General features: G+C 35.9%; 1 protein-coding gene across 14 annotated transcripts in view; it reads left to right on the plus strand.

Moving 5' to 3' along the window:
* Positions 1-27,240, plus strand: part of MEF2C (myocyte enhancer factor 2C) — a 135,871-nt gene extending 108,631 nt beyond the window's left edge. For 11 of the 14 annotated variants that reach the window (XM_051782637.1, XM_051782636.1, XM_051782640.1 and 8 more), the window contains 4 exons: positions 12,239-12,411; positions 14,570-14,699; positions 15,534-15,669; positions 22,486-27,240. In XM_051782637.1, the coding sequence (XP_051638597.1) occupies positions 12,239-12,411; positions 14,570-14,699; positions 15,534-15,669; positions 22,486-22,807 (761 nt within the window). In that variant the 3' untranslated portion in view covers positions 22,808-27,240. The remainder of the gene's footprint in view (positions 1-12,238; positions 12,412-14,569; positions 14,700-15,533; positions 15,670-22,485) is intronic. The other 3 variants (XM_051782648.1, XM_051782645.1, XM_051782646.1) reach the window with 1 other exon arrangement.
* Positions 27,241-27,465: the final 225 nt, after the last annotated feature.

Consider the following 27,465-nt stretch of genomic DNA (forward strand, 5'->3'; position numbering starts at 1 on the left):
CAAGCAATGTAACTTTGGAGTAGGCAATTGATTTCAGAGGCATATATATACAAGGGACATTGCTAGGAATGCATCATAAATATTTAATTGCATGAATAGTCTTTGTTCTTTATCTGGCAATAAGTGCCTTAAACACCATTAAAGAAGTGTTTTCTAAATCTCTTCAATGCAGAACAGTAGGAAGAATTTGATACAGGGCTGAAGAAAAATGGAAAGGTCTTAGTTGCATTGTTCCGCAACAGCACTGTTTTGGACTGTCCTCTTTCTTTAGGGTGCAGAAGAATAAACATCAAAAGTTCTCTTTGTTCATCATTTTTCACAAGAACAGAGACCTCTGTATTTTCTTCTAATTGGCATCTTAGAAGCTGCTAACATGATCATGTGCCTTAATCTGTTTGGGTTTATATTTCTGGACAAATTAGAACATTATGAATTTGCATTTTTCCGCAATGCTTAAAAATAGCATATATTCAAAATAATATACTTCAAGAAGAGTCTAAACAGTTTCATTTCTGCCGTTATAAAATGAAACTACTTTTTATTACTAATGCCTGGCCTCAGTTTCTTCACTCCTTCAACAAATTACATTATAACAAGTTGCATTATGATTGCAATATCAGAAATGGGAAGAGATTATTTAAGCCCATGTTTTGAGAAGTATGTTATTTCACTGGTTTGGATTATTTCAAGTATTAACCCTGAAATCATGCACAATTTACCTTCAGAGTCAACCCAAGGCATAAATAGAACTTAAAAAGCTGACTACTTCTTTATTATCTTACACAACTAAATATCATTAGTGGTATTTTTAAGTTGAACCAAGGTTATCTCAGGTTTGTTAGAGTAAATTTGTTCTTAACACTGATTAAATAGTTCCTGTCATGTGATAGTAGCAACTTCCAATAAAATCAGAGTGAACTTCACATTTAGTAGTGTTGCTAAATTATAAACACAACAATGTCTTTGGCACTATTCTCTCAGTGGCTTTTGATTGAAAGAGAGATGAAGAACTTTTTGGATGCAAATTGGCATGCTCTAAACCCATTCTATCTTATCCCATAACTAGTATGAAGACTGATTTATTTACTTGTTGGCATCACAGACTATGTGAAGTTCTTTTAATTTCTAGAGAGTGTATTCTTTAACAAAACCACTTAACAGTACCTTTACCATAAATAAATAATGTTGATGAAGTTTTAGTACTGTAAATTATCTGAACTCAATTTTTATTCAGTGGCTCATTATTTATGTTGAAAGTTTGATAAAAGATTAAAACTTATAAGATATTTCAAAAGTTTTAAAATAGAACAGTATTGGGGGATGTCTTTCTTTGCATCTGTACTTCTAACTTTTGATTTGCAGATTAAGTTCTATTTTTAAATTGAATTCTGGTTTTCATATTTATATTTTTTCAGATTAAGACATTTTATAATTAAGTTTTCTTTTGAAATAGGCAGGATTACTATATGCTTAAAACTGCTATAAATAATAAAATCAAAAGAAAAATTCCATCTCAAGTTTTAAATACAGGATGGGTATAAAATAAAAGATATACTTGCTATAACTGTTTATTTATGTAATTTTTTGTTTCCCTATTTGATTGCTCTACTGCCTCCATCTTGACATTAATATTAAACTAAAGAAGCAAGTTAGTCAAAAGTACTTAGGACTCTATAAATGCTGCCAGAGGAACTAAGTGCTTGGTCTCTTTTGATCTGGCATCCTCAAACTACCTTTAATCCTGTTCTTAAAAAAACATTAGAAAGATCATCAATGCATTTTGAAAAATTCATCCAATGTCTCTTTAAGAACTGCATCCTGTATTTACCTATAAATCAGTGGCTAGTCATTTCCTTCTAGAAATTAACCACAAGCTAACAATTGCCTTCTCATCTTCTGAGGGCTGAGGTCCTGAAATACCAGCCAGTATCATAATTTTGTAGTGCTTTCCTTGTTCTTTTCTTGGACATGTATTGACTGTGGGTGAAGGTATTATACATTCCACTAGTATTTCAAGACACATGGGAATATATGGAATAGTACCAGTTTTTAACTTCGGGGCAGAGGCAATCTGGATGGTGTCTTCTCTAAAAAGAGTGGTTTACTAAAAAGAAGCAATCTGCCCAAATAAGCCAAACAGCAGTACCAAAAAAATAAGCAAGACTTTCAAAGGCATCTAGCTGCATTAATGTCTTTTGAAACTATAAATATAAATGAGAACATTAATATTAAAAATTTTTTAAAAAATTAAAAAGCTATGTAAATATTCTCCACTGTGCCCTGAAATCATACTTGGCATAGTCAAAAGAAGGTTGGGCTATAACGTGTTAAATAAACAAGTGAGCTTGGAATAGTGATTCTCAAACCACAGTTTATGGGCAGCCTGTTCAGATTGGATTTGCCAGGGAGAGCATGATAGGTTGTTGCCTGTCCGTTATTACTTGATGAGTGCACTAGCCCACAGACTTCTGATCCAAAGATTGGGCAAAATGTGGTACAGAAGCATAGTAAACAATAGTTCTTGTCCAAGGAAGCTTATAGTCCCAAAGAACACTCATTCATAACAGAGTTTGTGATGCAATAGTGCCAAATCAAAATAACAAGAATTCATAAATTGGCAGCTTTACTTAAAACCATGGAGGGGGATACTAAATAAAAAACATAGCAGCTCTCTTTTTCTCTTTTCCACTTGTATTATGCCATTAAATATTCCTTTTCCAAGCTTTCCTCCATATAGGGAGTATATATATACTTTTTCTTCCGTGTTTTAAGGGAAGTACCTACAGGTAGGAGATTTTGATAAAGCAGGAAGAACACTAGAACTTGTTTGACAGGTCTAATACATAGTAGAAAGACAATAGTCTATCCAACAGTAACTGAATTTCATACCTATGTAGGGAGACAACACAGGCCTTTCCAAATTTAACTTCTATTTCTACCCTGAGCAACTGTTTTATATGGCTTATTGAGGCTCTTTCATACATGTGAAAATCACAAAATATGTGAAAGGATAGCTGCTGCTATCCATGTAAAAATTAAAAAAAAAATCTTGCAGTGGGTGTCATATGCAAAGATAAACATGTATCTTCATCTTACTCATGTGACCTCTTACAAAAGAAGAGATCCACGCAAGCTCATTCTCAGAAGACATCAGTGAAAATCTGTGAAAATTTGGCCTTAATTAGGTTTCCACCTGTTGTGAGTGTTGACTTAGTAATTTATTTAGTTATTCCCTATCTCTTCATTGCTTTAATCAACAATGTCTCAATATTTGTATTTATAAAAAGACAGCTTGAAAAAATTGAAAGGGAGAAAGCCATAAGTTCACATGTAATGAACAATTAAGTGAGTCATACAAACTGGTTCTTTCTAAGTAGGATTTTAAAGACAGGCATGATTGAGTTCTTTTATGATAAAAAGTTTCAAATGTTCCTCAAGACTAATTTGGATTCTTTAGATAAAATCCTTTTCCTAGTGAAGTCTGGGGGAATTTTATGCTTTCCTTAAGTGAGACAGGAATTTTACTGTTTTTTCTGTCTGTGCATTCTTGCTCACTAAGACATCACACAGTCTTCTGTTGCAATCCATACTCTTGTTCAAAATCAGAAAGCACTGCTTAAATTTCAAACCAAATTAAGTAGTATTATGTATGTGCAAAATACTTTACTTTTGCCTGCATATCTGTTCTAAGAAAAAAAAATTAACAATTATTTCTAAAGTTTCTTTCAGGAAGCAAGAAAATACATTTTCAAATAAGGTCTTCTCTTTATAATGGGAATTATTGAAATATTTTTCATTGAAAAAGCAGTTTCCTCAAAATGGTAATTGATTTCAAATAGCCGAAAAAGGAAATTATTTGTCATCAGCAAATAATTTGTTAAAAGCAGATGATTGACAAAAGGGTTATGGCTTTAAACTGAAGGAGGGCAGATTTAGTTTAGATATTAGGAAGAAATTCTTAACTGTGAGGGTGATGATACACTGGAACAGGTTGCCCAGAAAAGCTGTGGGTGCTCCACCCCTGGAAGTGTTCAAGGCCGGGTTGGATGGGGCTTTGAGCAACTTCTAGTGAAAGATGTCCCTACCCATGGCAGGGCATTTGGAACTAGATGATCTTTAAGGTCCCTTCCAGCCCAAACCATTCTGTGATTCTGTGATATGATTCATCAAAGTCTCTCACAGGCAGTCAGAAGAGAGAAGTCCTCTACTCTTCTCAGGCTTGTATTTTTCTCATCAGCAAATATATTTTTCAGCAATATAGTTTCTTCTCTGACATGTCACATTCTGGTTTGTTTTTAATTATTGACACTCTGGATCAATCCCGATGCAAAAAAAAAGAAAAAATACTGTTTATTTTTTGCATAAACTGAACTAGAATGAAGCATCTTTTCAGCTAGCATACTTATAAGAGGGCAGCTAAGTCCTGCAAACATATTTTGGAGAGGGGTTTATCTCAGACCAGTGAGGGCCAGATAGGAATTGTGCACATTTTAAGAGATCAGGTCTATACCAGTAACTGCAAGATCGTTGGAAAAGCTGTGATGCAGGCTGAGTTTCAGCTGACTGTGGAAAACCACCCTCAATATCTGGTGTTGGCCTCTCCTATTAGACTAAACCTTAGTGTGGAAGACCAGTGTATTCCTAGTGCAGAGCATGGACTAACATTTGCAGATGTGAACAGTGAATGAGGAGAGACCATTACATGAGGTCTGGGACGCTGCATTATGCCAGATCCTCATGGTAGCAGATACAACACCAGTAACAGGGGCAAGATAGCTGTTTCACCATGGTAAGACACTTCTGAATGACTCTGATCCCTGACATTTTGTTTGGACCTTATAAAACTGTAACACAAGAGTATATTCCTGTTGCTCATTGTGCAGTGCCCACATGTCTAAACTACAGACAAATAATATTTATAAAGCACAAAACTGAAGACCACTGTGTAAGTGCCTTAAGTGATTTTTCTCAGTAATTACAACTTAGTTACTGTGCTGATTAGGTGAAGCTTCAAGCCAAACAAGATAATGTGAAATATATGGATGCTGAGATGAGCACAGCTATTGATAAATAATGGTGTTAGAACAAAATAATGCTGTGGAAGTTGAGATAAATTAATCAATACAATCAGAAGTAAAGGAAAGATAATGTTTCTACATGAAAGCTGTATGATCTGAGATTCCTGAAATTAGGTGTCATTAAAGAATTATGAAAGCAAATAGTGCTATGATGTCCGACGCTATGATTGGACATTATATTATAAACACAATGGCAATACTAACTGTACTGCAAGATTAAAAAACCACAAACAGGACCTGGACTTGAATCATCTATTGCCCGGTTTCCTTGCTGAGGGAAAAAAAAAAAAAAAAGAGAGGAATGATAATCATTGAAGAAGAAGAAAGAGCATTCCTCCATCTCTCATTGTATAATTTGCCACAGACCCTCACTGCCTATGACATACACCCCTATTCCAAAGGCTGCAAGGAGGGAGTCCATGGATGTGCTGAAATATCTTCTTGCCACTTGGGAAAACTAATTGCAATGAGAAATGTTGCGAAGCGTTTCTCACAGTTCCTTGTGTGGGTAGCTACAGGCTAATTTGAGACAGTCAGGTGCCACCTTTGCATTTATTTTATTAAGGTGTGAACTTCTAAAGTGGGAGAATAGTTAGTGCAAGAACTGATTTAGAAACATTTAAATATGTCTTTTTTTTATAGCAATAAAACCTAACTGCAGTGTTGGTGATCAGGCTAGCTTCCCCTGCACTTGACTCAGCAGTAAAGTATTTGCATGCAGGTATAGCGGTCTGTGATGCACAAGTCAGGTTTATGTTCTCATGTTCTTTCATCCTCCTTCTAAATAAACTCATTTATTTCTTCATTCAGCTGAAAAATCATCTCCAGTTTCTAGGCTCCTAGATTTGTGACATGTCCTTAGATTTTCAGAAAAGTATTTTGTATATGTTTTGCATTGTCAAGTGCCCAAAGAGCCACTTCTTTACTTTCAGGCTCTACCTGAGAAGCATCATCACTGTCCAGAATGAAATCTGAGCCCAGTTGCTTCAGTATTGGAGAAAAGTTCTCTTTTGCAGCAATAGTTATGTGCACCAGCAAATACTCCACATACAGTAGATTGTCAGGATGTTCCAATTTTTACATGCACTCACCCACAGATCAGAAATAATTTTGGCTAGATCATCCATGTATACAGTTCACTAAGGTAGCTGGCAGTACTCAATATGAATATTTTGTAAGGAGAGTTAATTCTTACATGTGGAACATGCCACCAGGACATGCTGGGGTCAGGAAGCAGCTGGAGACCTGGAACAGCAGAGATTCCTGGGGGTGCAGAGCTGGGCTTCACAGCCTAGACCCATCCCACAGTCCCAGCCAGGGAGTAGGGCCAGGGAGAGGCAGCCCAGGGCAGACCCAGACCCAGGCATCAGGCACCTCCATGGAGATGGGGATGGAGCAGAATGTCAGCCTATGGATGGGCATCTGGTGAGGCAAACCATTAGACTGGTTAGAGGACTATTCATGGCACTAAACACAACATTTAGCAGTAAGGCACATGCTGTCTCAATATGTTGCATAAGTACTTGAACCAGCCAAGGGACAAAGCAAAACTGAATAGTTTGAGCCACAGAACAGAGAAGTCACTTACTTCATAATATGCTACAAATATAAGGAAATCATACACAGAGTTTTCCTTGGAAAATTTGAAGAGACCCTTTACCTCCCCTGCAGTGGAAGCACTGGAGATTTGCTTGATTTCCAAAATGGGAATTCACCCAGAATAATTAAATGGGATGCACAGTCTGACTTTTAGCTTTGTGCAGTCTCAGTACAGGTTACATGTACACCTAAATTGCCTACAGCATTGGGAGTATTTTAGTGGTTGCAAATACTATCTTTTTTCCCACATAGGACAACAATAATGTCATTAGTGCCCTTTACATCTCTTTAAAGGGCAAGAATTTCCTGTTGACAGTTATGCAACCTGCTTGGCAAGAATGGGTGACTAGGGAGGGACAGCTTAGTCTTACATTGCTGTAGAAATCTCTACCTTCTTATTTACACTATTTCTAAATGATTAGTTCTAAAACTAGCAAAAAAAAAGAGATAGTTTTGTCCTGGTTCTCCTCCCATTCTTCCAAATGCCTGTGTGTTCTTCAAACTGCCATCCTGTTTCAGCTCAAAATGCAGCTGATACTTCCCAGGATGCCTGAGAATTCTTCCACACAAAGTCAGTAGGTTTTGTATGACTCCCTGTAATTCAGTAAAGAATTAGTTCAATGTTGTGGGAATGGGCAGTTACTTTAACATAAAGATTTCCTTTTTTCTAGACGAGGATAAGTGCAGATTGGTTTTCTTTTCCCACTTGCAGTTAGTAAAGATTGTGTACTGTGAATGACTAGCATTTAACGTGTGAGTAAGAACATTCAATTACATTTTTTTAAAATTATTTTTAGATGAACATCAATACAGCTTCCTAGAGCCACTGCTTTGTTGCTAGCATGTGTTTATTTTGGGTGGTAAACTACAGCCTATTCCAACAGTGTGCATGCATTAAAAAAAAAAAAAAATAAAAAAGATACATGATGTAAGAGAGAAAAGAGAGAAATTTGTCTCTTAATTACTGGTAGGAACAATTAGCAATCCTTCAGAAAGTGGAAAAATTAACTGAGTGAAGAGTGCAAAACTGTGTATAAATTTAGCAAAATTTCTCCTACTGCATTGATTTTTTTGTATACACATGTATTTTGAGGTGGAGTTGATTTGTGGCATGGTTTGCTCTGATGTATATATAGATTAATTCTACATTTAATATTCTTTATAAGAGACTTGGTGGTCAGTCAAAATGTCATGTATATGGAATATGCATTTAACATAACCCAGTAAGAAACAGAAATCCTCTATGAAATCGAAAGTACATATTCACCTTAGAAGAAATACAAAACTTTTCACAAGTAAGAAAATACACTTGTTGGAAACTTGAAAGGAGCATTGAAACCCCTTCAAGAATTTGAATGTTCTTTTCCTATTAAAAATAATGTAGGTAGACATCCCAGATTCCTGAAGATCTCGTAAGTTCTCAGTACATATGGTCAGTGAAAAACGTTAGAGTAAAGAAAAGAGAAGAAAGGACGTATAAATTGTATGTCTTATTCTTTGTTCTTGTAGGACTACCATAGAGGATTTTTCATTCAGTATATTTTTATATCTTTGAAATCACTAATTTAAAAAAAAAAAAAAGAAAGAGTAGGAACATGACAGCTTCAAAAGTCCAAGAAATCAAAATATAAAAATTTTCTAATTTTTCAAGACTTAAGGGCTTTGAATTATGACAATACTGTTCAAGAATGTTGAGAGATATGGAAAAAAGTATTCTTTCCTCATTTGTGTTACCTTAACACATGGAAAGTTTCCTGCTTAAATGCTCAGTACAAAATTATTACCTTAACTCTGAGAATATCAAGAATTGCAGCCATTTGGCAATGCCTGTAAGCCAATGACCATAACTCTTTATAAGGTACAGGTGTTCCTAATGAGGGATGAAAGGAGAGAAGTAAACTTTGCTCTCTGTCCTGTCCTGTTCTGAGTAAACTTGTGCTCTTCTGGTATCCTTAAGTTCTTAAAATATGGAAGGGACCGCTTAAGATAGTATTTCATGAATTTGTAATACAGTTAGATTTGTAGCTTTCCATGAGTAAATGGATGTTTTCTTTTTAATAATTCTTCTTGGTTGAATAACTCTTGGTGCACAAAAGTACATTTTCTGGATGTTTTTAAAAAGTGCTATTGCAGGGATTAATCATGCATTTTGTACTTGGATGGAATTCCTTCTAAAGTCAATGGCATCCTTGCCTAAATGCACAATGTGGGAGCATGCCCAAGAAGAGCGTTCAGTGCTCATAAGGCACTTGTCCTTATATTCTACTGTTAGTCCAAATGCAAAGTCTGGCACTACATCTCTTGACATGTGCTGCTCCCCTAACTCTGTCTAGAAACAAGCTCTTTTCTGTGTAAAATATTTTTGCTCTCTGAAGTCAGTATAACAAATAATACAAGGAAATATAATTTTCTCTGAAAACTTATTGATTTGAAGATGCTGTAAATTTGCAAATTCTGACATATGCCCTTTAAAACTTGTGCATCCACTGTTTTTATTTTCATTATGCACTACAGAATATATTCATACTGTTTAAAAATGTTCTATTCCAGCAGAAATATGGCTTTTAACCAAATAAAAATGTAAAGCCAAGTTGCTCTAAAATCCATCTGGTTTTCATTTTCTTATAATCTATAATCAGGAAATCCATTCATCCACGACATATAATTTTTGCGCTTTCAAGTGGATAGTGAAATGCGATGTTCTGCATAGAGTCACATCTAAATTGATAATTGTCCAGGCAAAGTGTAATTTTAAAGTATAGGATGAATGAAGATTTAATTTGTACATTAGAAGTCTTATACTTTTTTTATTGCCTCTGAATGTAAATGAGGCTATTCTGTTCAGTCAGTTTTTCTGAAGGTGGGACAACTGCCTCAGAGCAGGCCACAGCCCTCTTGAGTTAAAAGGATACAGTTTAAGGAGCTGGTTTAAATGCAGACTCTTCTTAACTGTAAACAACATGCATGCATTCATCATTGATTTCCAAATGATGGGTTTCTGTATCACTGGTTTAAGGTCCACAGTCTTACATTCCTGAATCCTCATTATACCAGAAGAATAACAATTTGGTGACTGGAAAGAGGAATGGTTATTACATGGCTCCAAAATGCTAGATGGCATAATATGCCATGAACAGCAGAAATCTCCTGGTAAAGAGAAGACTGCAGTAGTTCTTTAAAAGAATTTGATGCTTTTAGATATAAATGTAAGAAATGTCACTGTTCAAACTATTTGACATCAGTAGGTAAATAAAATAAAGGTCAGATGAAAGTTTCTGAAGAGTTAAGGTTTGTGCAGAAGCATTCTGTCTCTTAGTGTTTAATAGTGAATTAAATTAAGTAAATCTTATGTAGAAAATGGGAGTTCTTCTTGTAAGAGGTTTTATTCTCCAAAAATCACAATTACAAACAAACATATAGAGTACAGTGCATTCTGTTTTGCTATATATCTGCTTCAAAGACTTTCATTGTCACTCTATGAACAAATCCTCATCATATGACAGATTTAACAGGGAGTTTTACGTCCTGCTGGTAAATATGTCCTGTATGAAACCAACACCAGAGAAAATCTACTTTTGCTTCAGTTCCTCCTGTTGATCACTTCTCAACATATTACTTTTTTAGTATTCAGTTTGTAAAAGATGAATTTTTAAAAGGCTCTGTGGTTTCTAGCACAAAATATTGTCATACATTCAAAACGCCCCTTCTAATCTCACTGCCTCTAGTAACACATGGCATTAATTAGAGTATAATAGGTAACCAATCCGTGTTGAGACCATTGTTTGTTTTTTTAAAAAAAGCCTACTGACACAAAATGGAAAATTCTCCACAGCGTTCTGCTGGTATAGCTTGATAAGTGTAAAATACACTTATTTTCATTAACATTTTATCTTACTAACTGTAAGATATTAGGGAAATAAACAACAGGATTAACTATGAAAAATATTTTAATACAAAGTCTCTGAAGTGATCTTTGTGCTTTTAAGTTTTCATTTTTTTGTAAAGGCATGTGAGATCATGATAATAAAGAAGCATGCAAATAAACAAGCCGGGCCAGAGCAGTTACTAAAGGTACATCACAAATACAGAAGTCAAGCACTGTTTGATAATTTTCCTGTATCCTAAGCCTAGTGTTCACAGTTCAGGGTCTTCCACAGCCTGAAGTGGTGTTTTTGTATTTAAAAGCCTTTGACAGATTTTATTTCTGTGGATTTGCTGATCTGATAAATACAATTAACTGATGTGCTTGAGGATTAAAAACACGATTTAATCTTAATCATGCTTGGACCACTTCATTATCCTTAACCAGAAAAGCGAATCACTCTCATGTACTGTCATTTTTATGCCCACCTCATAGACATTATCGAATTTAGTTCCATAATCCATTTATGTCCTTTAGAGCTGTAAACTCCATTACATTGGCAGGGCGGGGGGAAGTGAGATGCTTCTTCTTCGCTGACTTTGGGATTACAGAGGAAATTTGAAGGTCCAGGGTTTCTGACCCACAGGGCTCTGCCGCTCTCACTAGCTCATCTTCTCACACAAATTCTAGGTTGTGTGTCACAGCTCCCAAACTATGAACAAAAGCTGAGCACAGAACAGTAAGTCTTCCCTAGCATGTTTTTGCTAGGTATTTGTCTGTGAAAGTTTTCTCTTTCTGTTCTGGTTTTTGTTCTATTCCCGCTCTATGATTGGGCCGTTTCTGTATCTCTCTTGAGACTATGCAGACAGAATTTCAAGGTTAGGCTAAAAATCATCTTTTCCTCCAGTCTTAGAAAGGTCTCATTTTAGTGGAACAGTAGGTAAGTAACCTTATGGAAATACAGTTGTCAGTCCTATGTGGTGACAGAAGGAAACCCTTTTCTGAAAAACGCAAATGAAGCATTTGCTTGTCAGAACTGTTCCTGGGACCTGCAGCAGACAAATGAAGATGAAAGATATGGTGGCATTTTCCAAATAAAGTTCTGATCTTGCTCCCATTGACTTTAGTGTTGACAGAATCAGATCCAAAAAGTGTTGTAAAAGAGAGCCAAAAGCATTTACAAATCTTCTTAGTCCTCCCACTGCCTTTTCTGGAAATTATAGCCTTGCTGTACTCATCCTTTGTTTAAAAGCAAAACAAAATCATGACCTACAAAGGGCTGAGTCAGGAAAGGCATGATGCTCTGTAGTTGTCAAGAAAACATGGAATAACTTTGACTTTTTTTAAGCCCTTAAATTATCTGACTTTCCTGATTCTCTTGTAAGGCAAATGTCAGATGCTGGCTGCTAAAAGGGCACAGTATGATGTGTTATATACCACAGTGCTGTAAACAGAGTCATATAACATTAATTTCAGCACACCTCTAAGTTGTCAGCAGCCATGAGAGAAAGCATTTGAAGACCAATTGTTCCAGATATAGCATGTGTTGTATTTTTCTATAAAGATACATGACGTAGGTATTTACCATGAGTTTTTTTATTTCACATTTTTAGTGTTGAGGTTTAAGAAATACAGTGGAGTGGGGTTTCTCTCTCCTTTTTTTTTTCTTTATTTTTTTTCTCTTTTATTACCTAAACAGGAAATGGATATGGCAACCCCCGTAACTCACCAGGTCTGCTGGTCTCACCTGGCAACTTGAACAAGAATATGCAAGCAAAATCTCCACCTCCGATGAATTTGGGAATGAACAACCGTAAACCAGATCTCCGTGTGCTTATTCCACCTGGCAGCAAGAATACCATGCCATCAGTGGTAATGCATTTTCAAAGCTTTTCTTTTTTTCTTCAGATAAGAGTTACTTGGGAATTTCAAGACTGGATCAAGCAATTAAATTCTTGCTTGTTTGGTCTTTCTGTCTAACCCTTAGGGTTTGACATCAAGCTGAGAATGTAGGCTGAGCCTCTTTGATTGCTTTTTTGAAGTCATATTTACTTCCTCCCTTTTTTCTGTTAGTTGCAAAATAGGAACTGTGTCCTACACAGTCTAAACTTCTGCAGTCTCTTTCCTACTAGCTGAAAGAGCCTTTCCTGGATTTGTTTTAAAGGCTGAATTTAACCCTGAGTATTCTTAACTTATGTTTTTCCTAAATATTTAGGCACACAGACTCTCAGCAAATGGCATATTAGTTGTAAATAAATTAATTTGAACTCTAGCACTCTGAGCTCCAAATTTTGTAATGATAAGAGGTAGTACATAGACAGAGCAAGAGAAAAAGAAGCATGAAATTTTGGTATCTCCTACCAGGATGAGTGAAATTTATGCAAGATATTGTGCTAGAAGGTTGAATTGGGATGGTTTCATGTGCATGTCTTGTAGTTCCCTTCCAAAAGTCAGTTAGTGTTTGCAAGTAAATCCTTTGTGAGTGATTTAATATTTAAAGTGAACTTAATCTAAAAAGTATCTTGATGATAAATTTTAGCGACAGTATAAATGCAGTTTTCCATTATGTAACAGACATTATTAAAACAACTTCCAAATTGGTTACTTTATCTTGATGGAAAATAAATTAACCATCAAACTAGAACCCCCCATAAATGTGATGCTGCCTTCTAAGCGAATAAGTACCAAATAGTCCTACAGGGCAATACTCAAAGTCAAGCAAGATGGTAATAAGCTGTCTGCATCAAATTATTTATTTCAAGGCCCTTAAACCAGATATTTTCCCGGGGGATTTTGTGAGTGGTCAGGTATAGCATGACAGTCTGCAACCAGTGGGACTGTGGAAGAAACAATGAATTCTTAGAGAAAGTCTTCTGCTGAAAAATGGATAAATTGCCCCTACAGCTGAGACAAACATTCCATTAGAAGGACAAAGAAGAGATCTATGAGGTGTTATTTTTCCAAACTATGCTCAGAAAGTGTTTAATTTGCTACCCCTATCAGATGAAACTAAACCCTAAGCTAGAAACCTGCATCCTGGTAAATATTTATATTCACTAATTTTTAACACTCCTTTCCTATGCATTCAGTCTGAGGATGTTGATCTGCTTCTGGTAAGTGGTAATGATGCTCATCTTAACAACAAGGAAAAGAAAAACAGGTTTTTTTCATTATGTAGTGAAATGTTGGTTGAAATAAAATGGAAAACACTACCATAATAAGTACGTTGTGAACAGAAAGATCATTGTAATTTTTTTAATACAACAGTATAGAAGACCAGATGTAGTTGTTGCACATATTCAAGTTATGCCTGCTAGAATTAATCTTTCTTGTTACTGGTGCTTTGAAAGCATGTAAACTTGTATTGTTCAAGGTGGTGCAGCCTTATGGTGGCTCTCTGGTCATTTTATCCTGCCACTCACAGAATTAGAATTCTCTAGTGTAATTTTTACAGTGCAACATCTAATGCCCTTGAGTTAAAGATAAGTGTAACTGCTGTGCTACCTAGGAGTCTTGAAGGTTTTTTTAATGACAAAAACTACTCTGAAATAGTCAGAGCACCATCTACTGGTAAGACTTCAGTGTTCAGCAGTCTGGACTTTCAAAATCCAGTGGAGCTGGGTTTGGGGGCTTTTGTTTCACCTTTTTTTTTGTTTTGCTCTGTGGGTTTTATTGATGTTGTTTGTGGTTGGTTTTTTTCTGTTTGAGTGAAAAGAAAAACACTGGGAATTGAGCTTATATATTTCATAAGTTTTTCACGATCTGTTCTTCTACCCACAATAAAAGCAATCTTACAAGTTCAGTTACCTAGGAGATACTGATGTAATGTGTTACTATGGTGACAACTGGTCTCTTGAAGGCTTGTAAATGGTAGGGTTGGCAGAGTTCATCAAAGCCACATGTTAAAGGATTAATTTCTAGAAATTTGTATCAGCCTGTGTTTCTCATGCTCAGAACATACACAGAAAGCAAATACACTCAACTGACTTAATACTAGTCCATAATATGTTTATTTTACTTACTTTAAAAGAATCAAAGGATAAATAACTCCCAGTCTGCTCAGTCATTGGCTACTCCAGTGGTTTCCGTAGCAACTCCTACTCTACCAGGGCAAGGGATGGGAGGATACCCATCAGCAATCTCAACAACATATGGTACTGGTAAGTATGCATGCAGGATGCAAAGGATGGGGGAGGGAGCAAGGTGCTGACAAGTGTCTATCTTAGTACTAATGAATTAGCTAATGTTCCTTGGGAGAAACTGAAAAATTCATAGCTGATATGCTTTTGCACTACATTTGCTTATTCTGTACCTGTCACTAACTTCAGACACATCTATTTTGAAGTCAACTGTCTTGTTTGAATGGAAGACTGATTTGGTAGCTTTCTTTCCTTGGCTTTAATAAAATTTTTTTTAAAAAGTAACTTAAAAGACAGTTCTTAGTCTTCTTTAGAAGTAATTTCATGTGGTTGAGTGCACCATCCTAACACCATGAGGGTAGTGGGAAGGAGCAGCTTCAGTGTCTCCACACCAGAGTTCAGTAACTTTGTGGGCTATCACAGAGTTACCTGGGAGGGCATAGAAATGAAGCCTCCAGAGATCCATTCCAATTCCTGTTGTGTATTGCTACTGTTCAGAAACAGGCTTCCTGCTGGGTTCTGCAAAGAAGACTGTAACCAAAATATTATGTTCTTCAATTCTTTCTGACAGTGCATCTGTAGTTATGGTGGATATACAGTCTAAGAATGCTTTGGATCTTTCAAACCCAGTAAAGCCCTGCTAAATTACAGAATAATTATTAGTGTATTGTTTGCTCCCAAGTTAATGAGTTCAGGGAAGAGGAAGGTTTGCTTTTTCTGCTGCAACTTAATGTGATTGGTGTAATTAAAATTAAAAGGCTTATAAAATGACGTGAACATTACTATGCTAGTTGTTGTTTAATTGCTTCCTCTTTAATTCTCTCTTAATTATTGTCTTTCTGTTTTCAAATCCAGAATATTCTCTGAGTAGTGCAGATATATCATCTCTCTCTGGGTTTAACACAGCCAGTGCTCTTCATCTTGGTTCTGTGACTGGCTGGCAACAGCAACACCTACACAACATGCCACCATCTGCCCTCAGTCAATTGGGGTAAGCAGTGTTTTCTTTCTTTTACTGTCCTAGAATGACTTCAGTCTCCCCAGTAATTCCAAATGTAAAATATGTCAAGATAACATATCAGCACATTATTTACTCTGTGTAAAAATTCCATTTTGCAAAACTGGAACTATATATTCAATGTAAAGTTTGCTAAGTAGCTACTCTGTGTCCATGACATTTTCTCAATAGTGTATTCTCTATGTTTTAGTTTTTATTTCTTTGAATAGCATTTTTTTTCAATACTAAAACCAAGCTGAACACCTACTGTACTATTGCTATATTTTGCTGTTTATGCTTTTTATTTCCAGTTACTGTAGCACAAACATTTACAGTAAACTTGAAATTTTTCTAAATATTTTTAATCAAGTAAGAATTACACAATTATTTGACCTGAGATTAAAAGCCTTAACCTAATCTAATAATCACATACTCCCTTCTGCTCAACTCTGACATTCAAGTTTAATTTCTTTGGAAATTATTTCTATGAGAAAATAGCATAATTAGGCCTCAGAACTGTGAGCCCACAAAAGTCATTGTGATGTGCTGGTGTTGAGGAGGACAGGTATTCCTGTCCTCTAGTGGCTAATTTTGAGGCATTTATTCAAGTTTTGGAGAAGCACTCTGCTCAATCATTTCACGATCTTTAGAAGTGTGAAAATTCACAGAGAGAGATCACCTAATGCTTGAACATGCAGTGTCTTGGCTCATTGAAGTGAACAGGTGTATGATTTTCAAAAATTCTGATATCTTCAATTTCTATTGAGTAAGAACGTAGGCAGGCACCAGTGTGGCACACATAGGCCTGTATGAGTAGACATGTTTGAATTTTAAAAATTTCAATTACAAAAATAGAAGCTGAAAACAGCAGAAGTGTATTTATGAGGGGTAATTTAATTCAGATGCATTTGAATTTTTTTTTTCAGAAAGAGGTGTTTGCACATACACTATTTTTTCTTCAAGATGGTTGCCATAATGTGGAACTGTTTAATACTATAAATGTGGCTTAAACTTCAAAATTCTCCTTCTAGTTTATCCAAATGTTTTTTGTAACTTATTCTGATATCTTTACCACGTACAGACAATCTGGGCTTTTAAGGACAGCTGTACAAGTGTCTCAAAGGAAAAAAAAATTAAAACTCATTTCTATATAAATAAGTATATATAGATACTAATGATATAAAAATATACAATTGAAGTAGTTGCTGAGGTAGGAAGAAATAGTCTTAATATCTTTCTCTTACACTTCTATTTTCTTTTTGAGTTTGCACCATTTCTGAGGCAGCATTCAGACTAAAGGTTCAACTAAAGACATAAATAAAGTCTTGGATTGAAAGCTCACATTTGATATCGATGTATAAATTTACAATAAGCTGATTGTTTTCAGTGGCATACCTAAGAATGTAATAAGGCTATTTGGTTAACCAAAAAAATGTATAAATTAAATCCTAAACTAACTACATGCCTTTTCAGATATGTCACACATCATGATTTGTTTCTAATCCATATCACAGAACGTCAAAGTCATTAGACTGTGGCTGTGGAATATATTCTGAGTTGCTATTTTTATTAATATTCTTTCAGTGATTTGTAAATGAATTCAGCTATGAAAGCTGCTTCAGTGACAGTTCTGGAGAAGTCTTCTATCTCTGGAGAAAACCATAAACCTTTATTTTAGTCACTGAGTTCTGCATGCAAAAATACCTGTGCTAACTTTTGGATTATTTGAAAAACTTGAAATTATATAGAATATATTCAGTCCGTGTCAAGCTGAGCTAGAATTTGCAGGAAGATTTAAAAATCAAACAAAATTACAGTCATCCTCATATATTTGAGAAATTACATCTAGAAAGCTTTTGACAACTTTGCTGTCTCAGGTCCTATACTGAACAGATTTGGTAACTGTGAGATGTTTGTTATTAACAGTAGGCTGTAAAGATCTGTGGGAAAACAGGTGAGTTAGTAGAAGAGACATTCTAGTTCTCCTTCAGGTTTTGTTTTTCACCAAAGTCTAAAGGTGAAAACCAACTCTACTTCTGCAGTGCTTGACAGAAGAATTTGGTTAGTAATAGAATAGGACAGGGTTAGATGTATTAGCATGCTCCAGATAAGTCCCCAACAATTTCAGCAGCATTGTCAGAACCATCTTTAAGGTAATTGGAAAAGATCTCTGCAACCTGGCTCTTAATTCAGGTTGACTCTGCAATTAACAGCCATACTAGTGCTGGTTTACTTGAGGGCAAATACCTGAGGACAGGGTTCATTTTCCCTGTCTGTGCAGCTTTTGGCATTTTGCAGAGCCTGGTGAACAGCATAACAGTGTAGAGCCTGGATATAACTGGAACATTAAAACAAGATAGACTTTTCAACTTTTTAGGTTAAAAAGCAAAATGGTATTTTCATGGTCTTTTAAATGAGTCTGCCTCTGGAAAAAGATACACACAAATTCTATTGAAAATCATTCCCTCCCAGACTTTGGGATTTGATCTGAATATTGCTTCAATGTCTCTTACAGAGAGGGTTACTGCTTGTTTCACATATACCAAAGAGTCTAACAGAAATTAATTGCTGATAACCAGAAGAGAAATTCATTCCAAACTTTGTAATAAAGGATTCAAATTTTTTAGTCACAAATCCATTACATGGAAATTCCAAATTTCCAAACATGGAAGTTTTCCAAAGTCATATGTACTGTTGACTTATTCTGTGACCCTTAGATAGCAAGATTATTACTTAGCAATGATTATTTTGGTTTGTATAATAACTGCAGCTAAATATGGGCAAATATCCTCCACTGAAGCATTTTTACTGAAAAATTTATGTACAGTGACATCATGTTTAATGAATTTGTATCAGTTCTGCCAGTCTGCTTGTGTTGAATAAAAAGCTCATATATTTTGGGTTGAGCCTTTTATTCTTATGCCTGTATTGGAAATAAGATGTTCCAGTGATTCAGTTTCATGTTACTATTTGTTTAGAAAGGTCTTCTTAAAAAGTGTAAATCCTAATGTGTGAGACCTAATCAAAATACCTTGACACAGAAATTCTTATTCTGCTGTTACTTTGACCAAAAAAATATATATTAAAAAACCCAAACAACAACAAAAAAATCTACCTAAAGAAAAAACAAAGGGGAGGAAGGTTGCATTGTTAGCAAGTCAAAAATATCCTCTGTTCTCCTACCTACAAATTAGCACGTAACTAAAGTTGCATAACTAAATTTTGCAGTGAATTTTCAATGGTTCACTACTTGTATTTATGGAGAAAAATTACATGAAATGAGAAAGTAAACTAATTTAGAGATGCAAGTGTGTAGGTATGTCAGGCTCCGTCTTCCTTCAATAGACTACTTTCTCCTCCTGGAAAAGCCTACCTGGTGCATGTTCATGTCCTCACTCGTCACCTACTCAGACCTGCACTTCTACCTGTGCATGCTGAGCTTCAATACCAGTTGGAGATTCAAACAGGTGGAGACACACACAGAACTGATCTCACTGGCATCAGTGAGAACCAAACTCCCTTCCAAACTCATGACACCCTGTCGTGCTCCCCACCTCTCACAGCAGAGCTGTGTAGTTCTTCCATGTGGAACCCAGATAGGAACCAGCATTTCTCCATGTGCCCATCATAATCTAAATAAACATCACATTTTCACTACACTGGTCTCAACAGGAACTGCTGTGCCAAATTAAAACATTCATTTTCTTCATTGTCCCCATGAAATGAAGTATTTTCATACAATATATGGAAAAAGGTGATGATGTCAACATGAGTGGACTGCCAGGCACCTATTGAGTGCACATAATTATACACAAACATTTGAAGTCATTTCCTTTATTTTCTCAGTGGGTTTCCTGTATTCAAATCTTATTTGTTTTCCAGAGAATTTAGTGTAGGTTTGAAATGATAAAAACAGGTTATACTTGAACAAAAATCATGTAATTACATGAAGCAACAGTGTAAAATATGCATTGATACATATCAGTGCAAGCAGCTGTTTGTACACTCACACACGTATACAGGAAATTAAATCATTTTGTAACAGGCACAATTCTCTTTTTTTATAATAGACCTTCTATTCTAAATAGAGATCAATCCTCTGTTTAGAATATGGATCTAAAGGCTGCACCTAAATATATATTATTTCACCATTCACATATATGTGTAACAGTAGGTTTCCCTTGTAAGAGACCTTTTTAGCTTAGATGAGATTCTCAGAAAAATATTTCAGAAAATGTTAATGAAATAATGTAAATTACAGTCCAATAAATAGATATTAAAACTCAGAAATAGTTTCAGCAGGAAAAGACTATATTTAAAAAGAAAAAAAATATTGTGAATAAAAATAATTGCTGCAATTTATTTATATTGTTTTAAACCTCAAAAATTCAGTCCTGACCTGCCAAAATGACTTCTTAAACTTTTTAAAGTTCATTTAAAAAAAAAAATGTTCAAAATGCAAATCAACCTGAAGCATTTATAAAACTGCCTCCAATTTGTATGCCGGGTATTTATGTAACCCTGCTAGTGAATCACAAGGAGTCTGTAGAAAAGTCTATAGAAATGCATTCTCATATTCACTTCTGAAGCACTGTTAAAAAGGCAATATTGCAGTACAGCAATACTAGCTATCTTTCATTGAAAATTCAGCTTATCCCTCTAGATTTATTCCATTGGGGGCTGTCACACGACAGAATGCAAGTATGTTCCATGTGAACACATTTGACTGAATATGGTTATTTTTATCTAGCATGGGCTTTTTAGTTATCCCCAGCATGCAAAGTGACATGTCATTTGCTCAAATCAAACACTTCTAAATCAAATCCACAGGCTCCACCATCCTTTATAATGGGACTTTCAGGTTTAGCTATAAGCTTAGCATCTAAAATCATATGTAATCTTATCATACATGCTAAACTGACAGCTTGTTTACTCAGGTAAAGTCCTAGGATCTCCTAAGCAACTGAAAAATTAAGTCACTGGAAATTAAAAGCAAAATAAAAAAGGGGTATAAATGTATATTTGATTCTTATTGGATTCTTTTTAACAAGTTTTCAGGAAGAGTGGAATATTCCACTAAGTTGGAATGGCAAAGTCTTATATTTACAGTGTTCTCAATGTGTTAATTTAATATCTACAAAAGCAAAAGCAAAGAAAATGTACTCTTTACAAAAAAAACACAACAATAAATGCTACATTTGCTACTGAGAGTGCTATTACTCTTGCACTCCATAATTTATGAAAGGGCTTGTTGCAGATTTGGCACTATCATCTGTATAGGAATGAAGGGTAGATAAAAGCCATTGGAGGTAGAGCATCCTGTTCTCTTTAGTTTCTAACAGGATCCATTCATTATTAAACACTGCAGTAATTCCTGATAAAAGCAGCTGATATCATTCAATATTGAAGCCATGTAGTTTTATTTTAAATCTGTCAGAAGAAAAAAAATCCATTTTGTCTTTCATCATAGTAGTAAATGTTGTTTAAGCTAATCTCAGTTCTCAGTTGATGAGATACCAGGAAAAGTGGAGTATTTCAATAAACAAAAAGACCACATCTAAACTTAACTGTGTCTTCTACATGCTTAAAAATTGCTTCCAAATCCCAGGGTTGCACCTTCTTGCATTAAAATGCCTGCATATGGCTTTGGGTTTAAAATCCTGTGAAGCCAAGTGGTCTGTTGCCCCTACTGCCTTCCTCCCCATGTATAAATAAAAACTCATGAGTAGAAACCTTGAAACTGTGTTTCTGGGGTTAGACACTAACTTCAGCCTAGCAGATGGTCTCTGAAGTGGAACTTGGAACATGGAACTTGCATGTCGAGAACTCTATTCTAATAACAAAAGGTCAGGTTTTGCCAGGAGGTGGTGCTTTTGTACAAAATATTTTGCCAATACAAGTGAGCTCATTTCTTCCAGAGATAATGCATGTTCTCAGTATTCACTCTCCTCCCTGCTTGTTTCATCTTTCCTCTACCATTACCTGTCCACAAAAATGCATAGGGAAAAAAAAAAAAAAGACCTTAGAATAATTATACAGCTTGCCTTGAAAAAGTTAAAAAGTTTCAGTTAAAAAGTATTCTGTCTGCTACCAGTATCCTCTGAGCTTGTCTCTCCTACATACAAACAGTATAGGCCTCTGACACTACTTTTCAGCTTCTCTTTGGTAGTTTATGCAAAAGTGTTCTGGATTGAATTACAGATTCATAGATTTAAACTGTAGAATCATATCTCAATTCTCACATGTCTATGCTATTTTATTCCTGTCTATGCTAGGATCAGTAATTTTAACTCTATTCTGAAAGGAAAAGGTGTAAAAAGTACCAGACCAGATTTCTTTTTGTTTCTGTTTTGCATCTGAAGTCGCATGTCAAAATGAAGAGCGATAAAAGCAGTTGGGTGCATTCAACTTAATTGGATTCATCCCAGCATAAAGCCCATGCCTCCCCTGTCTCAGCCAGTGCATACACACGCACAGCGTTAGTTACACAGAAACCTGCAGGTGGTTCCAACAGTGCAAAGGCTCGCTTCGCCAAAGTTGTGGTGACACTTGATTTTAAAATAAAAGGATACAGAGAGATTGAAAGCAAGACGCCCTTCCAAACTGAGGTCATGTCCCACTCAAGTCAACCACATTGTGGTGCTTTCATCTCCTGGAATTTGTGAATTCTGCCTTTACAACAGTCCTCATGCTCTCTGTGCGCACTTGTCCTGCGCGAGCCTTTACACTGGTGTTTTGTGTGAGTGTTTGTGCATATCTGGGGGCTCCATGCCTCCTCCGTCTGTAACTGGGTTTCCTTTCCTCCTACAGAGCTTGCACTAGCACTCATTTATCTCAGAGTACAAATCTCTCCCTGCCTTCTACTCAAAGCCTCAACATCAAGTCAGAACCTGTTTCTCCTCCTAGAGACCGTACCACCACACCATCGAGATACCCACAGCACACGCGCCATGAGGCGGGGAGATCTCCTGTTGACAGTTTGAGCAGCTGTAGCAGTTCCTATGATGGAAGTGACCGAGAAGATCACCGGAACGAATTCCACTCCCCCATTGGACTCACCAGACCTTCGCCGGACGAAAGGGAAAGCCCCTCTGTCAAGCGCATGCGGCTCTCTGAAGGATGGGCAACATGATAACATTATTACCTATTAGTTGGTTTTTTTTTTCTTGCAGTGTGTGTGTGCTATACTTTAATGGGGGGAGGGGGGAGGGGTCGATATGCATTATATGTGCTGTGTGTGAAAAAAAAAAGTCAGGTACTCTGTTTTGTAAAAGTACTTTTAAATTGCCTCAGTGATGCAGTATAAGGATAAACAGAAATGCTGAGATAAGCTTAGCACTTGAGTTGTACAACAGAACACTTGTACAAACTAGATTTTAAGGCTAACTTCTTTTCACTGTTGTGCTCCCTTGCAAAATGTATGTTACAATAGATAGTGTCATGTTGCAGGTTCAACGTTATTTACATGTAAATAGACAAAAGGAAAACATTTGCCAGAAATGGCAGATCTTTACTGAGAGAGAAAGCAGCTGTTATGCAACATATAGAAAATGTACAGATGTTTTGACAGACCCAGCAGTTGGGTGGCCATGAATTGATGCTAGAAAGAGACTGGGTCACCTAACATACTGAAAATGCTCACAAACATGCAAGCATATTTTTAGAGTATGGGACTCATTTAAAAAGGATCAAAACGTTTAAAGAGGACCATACTTGTAAAAATGTTGAGTTCGAGGGCTGATATATTTAATTTTAAAAATTCTGGGTCTGCATCACTTATTAAATAAAAAAAAAGGTATACAAATATGTACATTACATTTTGCTTATTTTCATATTAAGAAGTAAGACAGAGTTTGCAAAGCATTTGTGGCTTTTGTAGTTTCCTTAAGCCAAAATGTGTTCTTTTTTCCTTGAAAGCTTTGCTAATCTTTTAAACAGTCCTGAAGAAACAAACAAAAAAGGACTTTTTGTATAGAAAGCACTACCCTAAGCCTTGAGGAACTCCATGCTTTGCTAACCAAGATAACTGTTTTCTCTTTGCAGAAGTTTTGGTTTTGAAATGTGTATTTCTAATTATATAAAATATTAAGAATCTTTTAAAAAAATCTGTGAAATTAACATGCTTGTGTATAGCTTTCTAATATATATAATAATTATGGTAATAGCAAAAGTTTTTGTTATCTTAATAGTGGGGAATTATATTTGTGCAGTTGCACATTTAACTATTTTCTTTCGGTTTTCTTTTACTGCATATACATTTTACAGATCAAAGTCAGCTGTTGAAAGACTGATCTGTAAACAGTTAGACTTTACCCATGGTGTAACAACCTAAATCATTTTAATACAGCATTTTACAATCATTTGGGTGAACTGCGATCCATTGTATATACTGATAAGTTCTTTCATGCTGTTTTGTGCATTGTACAAGTTAAGGGCCCTTCTATTACTTAATGTCCTGCGTATCTTGTAGTTTTCCATGGGTTAAATGACAAAGTGGCGTAACTTGGCCCTTTCTCATTAATGAAGCTGGTATTCTGCCTGTCAGAATTGGGTGTGCAGCTCGAACGGCTGTCAGCTACGTGAGTGCAAGTGAATATGTGCTGAAGCAGCAGAGAGAGGCAAAGGGAGGGATCAGCACAAACGTGCCTTGTATAAAGATTACTCCCCTCTCTCACAGACATAAAACTTCTAGAGACATCATCAGTTAGAGGATCATTCAAAGTCGATTGATCTTACACAGCCAATGTTGGCCATCAGGTCCCTGGTTCTCACGGACCTCTGCAGTCACGTCATCTAACAGTGGGCACGTTGTTGAGCAACGCTCCCTGTATGTTTACACCGGAGCAGGACTTGCTTTAGCATATGGCATCCACATTTTGTCCAGCCTCATATTGTTCCTTTGACTATAGATTGACCAGAGGGAACGTGTCATTTTCTTCAGGTCCCTCTTTGTCCCTCTTGTTTATTAGAAGAAAAAATGGTGTATTCAAGTGTTTCAGTTTAATCTTTCTGTTGGAGGGGAAAAGTGTTTAAGCAAAATGTTAGTGCCATAGTAAAACTGTAATATATCTCCTTTTTTCAAGAGTCCTTCCAGGTCTCGCCTACATACACTGACACCATGATGAAGGATATAGCTGCGGCAGTGAAATGTCAACACAAAATATTTTGTTAAGGGAAATCCACACTCTTTTTTCCAGCTATGTGTGCAGTTGCTGTGCACTGCTCAATGATGGAGTGTACCTCTCTGTAGTAGAGAATGATGATCAGACTACAGTGTGCATTAGGACATAGGCTCTTCACTTATCATGACTTTACAGAAGCCTGCCTTACAGGCACTCTCAGCCGTGCAGGGGCTAGTGTATAATCTGGAAACTCCTTAAGCAGAATACTGTGCTACTAATGCGTCTATCTTATCTCGTGGAGCAAACTGCAGGGTAAACAAAGATACGCATGTTTAAAAAAAAAAAAAACAAAAACAAAAAGAAAAAAAGCACAAAAAGAAAAAAAAGTCAAATGGGGCCCATGATTAAGTTTAAAACACAAAAAGACCTGTTTTTGAAACCACTTTCTTCACCTTCAGATGAATCTATACACATAATCTCTTCTGAGAATTTTAAACTTTGGTGTGTCAAAAATATGCAAATATATCACAAATGTACCTTGTCATTTCAAGAAAAAAATACAACTTTATTGGTATTGTAGTAGAAACTTGTCAGTGGGGAAGGGGATTTGGTCTATTGATATATGAAGAATAGCCATATTAATAGTTTACCTTGCGATTTGCCTCAGCAACGCATGAAAAAAAAAAGATATCATATTTAATGAAGATGCAGTGTAATATATTACTGCAAGTAACTAAGCAGAAAGTAGCGTGAAAAGTATTGCCTGGGCAATTTATATTAACTCTGACAGTGATTTTTGTATAAACACAAGTAGAACAGAATCACGTGAAAACAACTGCCAGTCAGCCCTCTTGTTCCTGCTGCAGAGGGCAACTAACTTATACTGGCAAAATTGTGGGGGATAATGCATATTTGCAAACTGATCTAATGATAAGAAGCACAACTTTGATTGTGAAGTCACTTTCTGTAAACTATAACTGTCTACCTTTCTTGTTCCTTTATCTGTACCTTACCATTTATTGTATTTGCAAAGCTAATTTGGGTTTATTGTGTGATTCCTTTGTATTTAAGGAGTTTGGGGCAGAGCCCTGAAAGAGTATTAACATTTACTTTACCTTAACCCATGCTATATAATGTTTTAGGCAACATTCTTAATTGTAAGTTCAAACACCTGAAGTGGCATTCTGGACATCTGCAAGTATTGTTATAGCTAAGCTAACCCCTATTAAAAGGTGTTGTCAGTTAGTGTTTAATTGCTGGTGACAATTATATGATATACCCTATCTGCACAACATGTATATTGTACGCATTGAGCCATTCGCAGTAAAGTTTTTGTCATTTCAGTGTCTTTCAAAAGTTGCGTTTTATAACAAAAATGGCTTATATTTTTCCCAGAAGAGGAATTTAGCAATTTTTAATGAATAATATAAAAACTATCTGTTGTCCTCAGATCTTTTTCAGGTAAAGTGAGCATACGAATAGAAGAACTCATGGGCTGTTTTCAAGGATGTCAACCCTTTTGTATTGTATGTGTTATCCTATATACCCTCTTTTATCTATAGTCTAACAGCTGTTTTGTTTTCCTTCTTACTTTGCGTGGAAGGTAAATGCTTTGTAATTTTTTAAAAGCCACTTGAAACCTCAATAAAGGCTGTTGCCTAAACATGGCATATTTCATCTGTTCCTGTTTGTGCCATCTGCTGTGATGTCGTCGGTTATATGGCATTAATTTCTGGCCACTACAGGTCTCTTGAAGGACTGATGGAACATTGGTGTCTGTTAGAATGCTTCAGACTGTAGATGTGATAAAAGGCTTTTGTTAATATATTTTAACCAAAGATGTGGAGCAATCCAAGCTTTGAGCCACAGACTTTCTGCATCAAAAGTATCTGTTTGATTATTTTCATAATCAGGTGTTGCATTTCTGCCTTCCCTTGTCATACCTCAGACTGATCCGTACCTCAGTTTGATTCAAAAAAAAGGTCAGTTAAGTAAGTCATTAAAAAAAAAAAATTAAAATAAAAAATGCAGTACCAGAGTCCTTTGTGGATTAACTATTATCAGACCTGGATTACTGCAGGCATTACACTTGGATTGCTTCAGATGGTTTGTTGTATCCTTTTTTTTTCTTTTTTTCTTCTCTTTCATGGGGATTTGCTTCCATAAAACAATGGTGATAACAAAATAGCTTGTAAATGGGAGCATACAAGCATTTGCAACAAATATTAAAGTAGAGGCTCACAGCGGCATAAGCTGGACTTTGTCGCCACTAGATGACAAGATGTTATAACTAAGTTAAACCACATCTGTGTATCTCAAGGGACTTAATTCAGCTGTCTGTAGTGAACAAAAATGGGAAAATTTCAAAAGATTCTCCTGCTGGAAATAAGGTATAATTTGTATTTTGCAGACAAATCAGTAAAGTTACTGGCTTTCTTAGTGATACGGTGTCTGTGGTGCATTTTTTTATTAATTTAAATAGTGTTCAGTTTTCACTGTTTTGCACTGTAACACGTGAAAGAATCAGCACTTTAACTGCCAGCAGCTGCCTCAAGGTCCCGCTACCCATTACTTGTGCTTGCTTTGAAAGCTAAGCACCTTTTTCTGGCACACATCCCCCCACCAATTTAGAGAAACTCCGTTGTTGCTCTGGAGTCAGTGTCATTTG

Source organism: Manacus candei, unplaced genomic scaffold (genome assembly GCF_025592945.1).
Source record: "Manacus candei isolate 608988 ecotype Guabito, Panama unplaced genomic scaffold, ASM2559294v1 h1tg000016l, whole genome shotgun sequence".
In the NCBI taxonomy this organism is placed as follows: Eukaryota; Metazoa; Chordata; class Aves; order Passeriformes; family Pipridae; genus Manacus; species Manacus candei.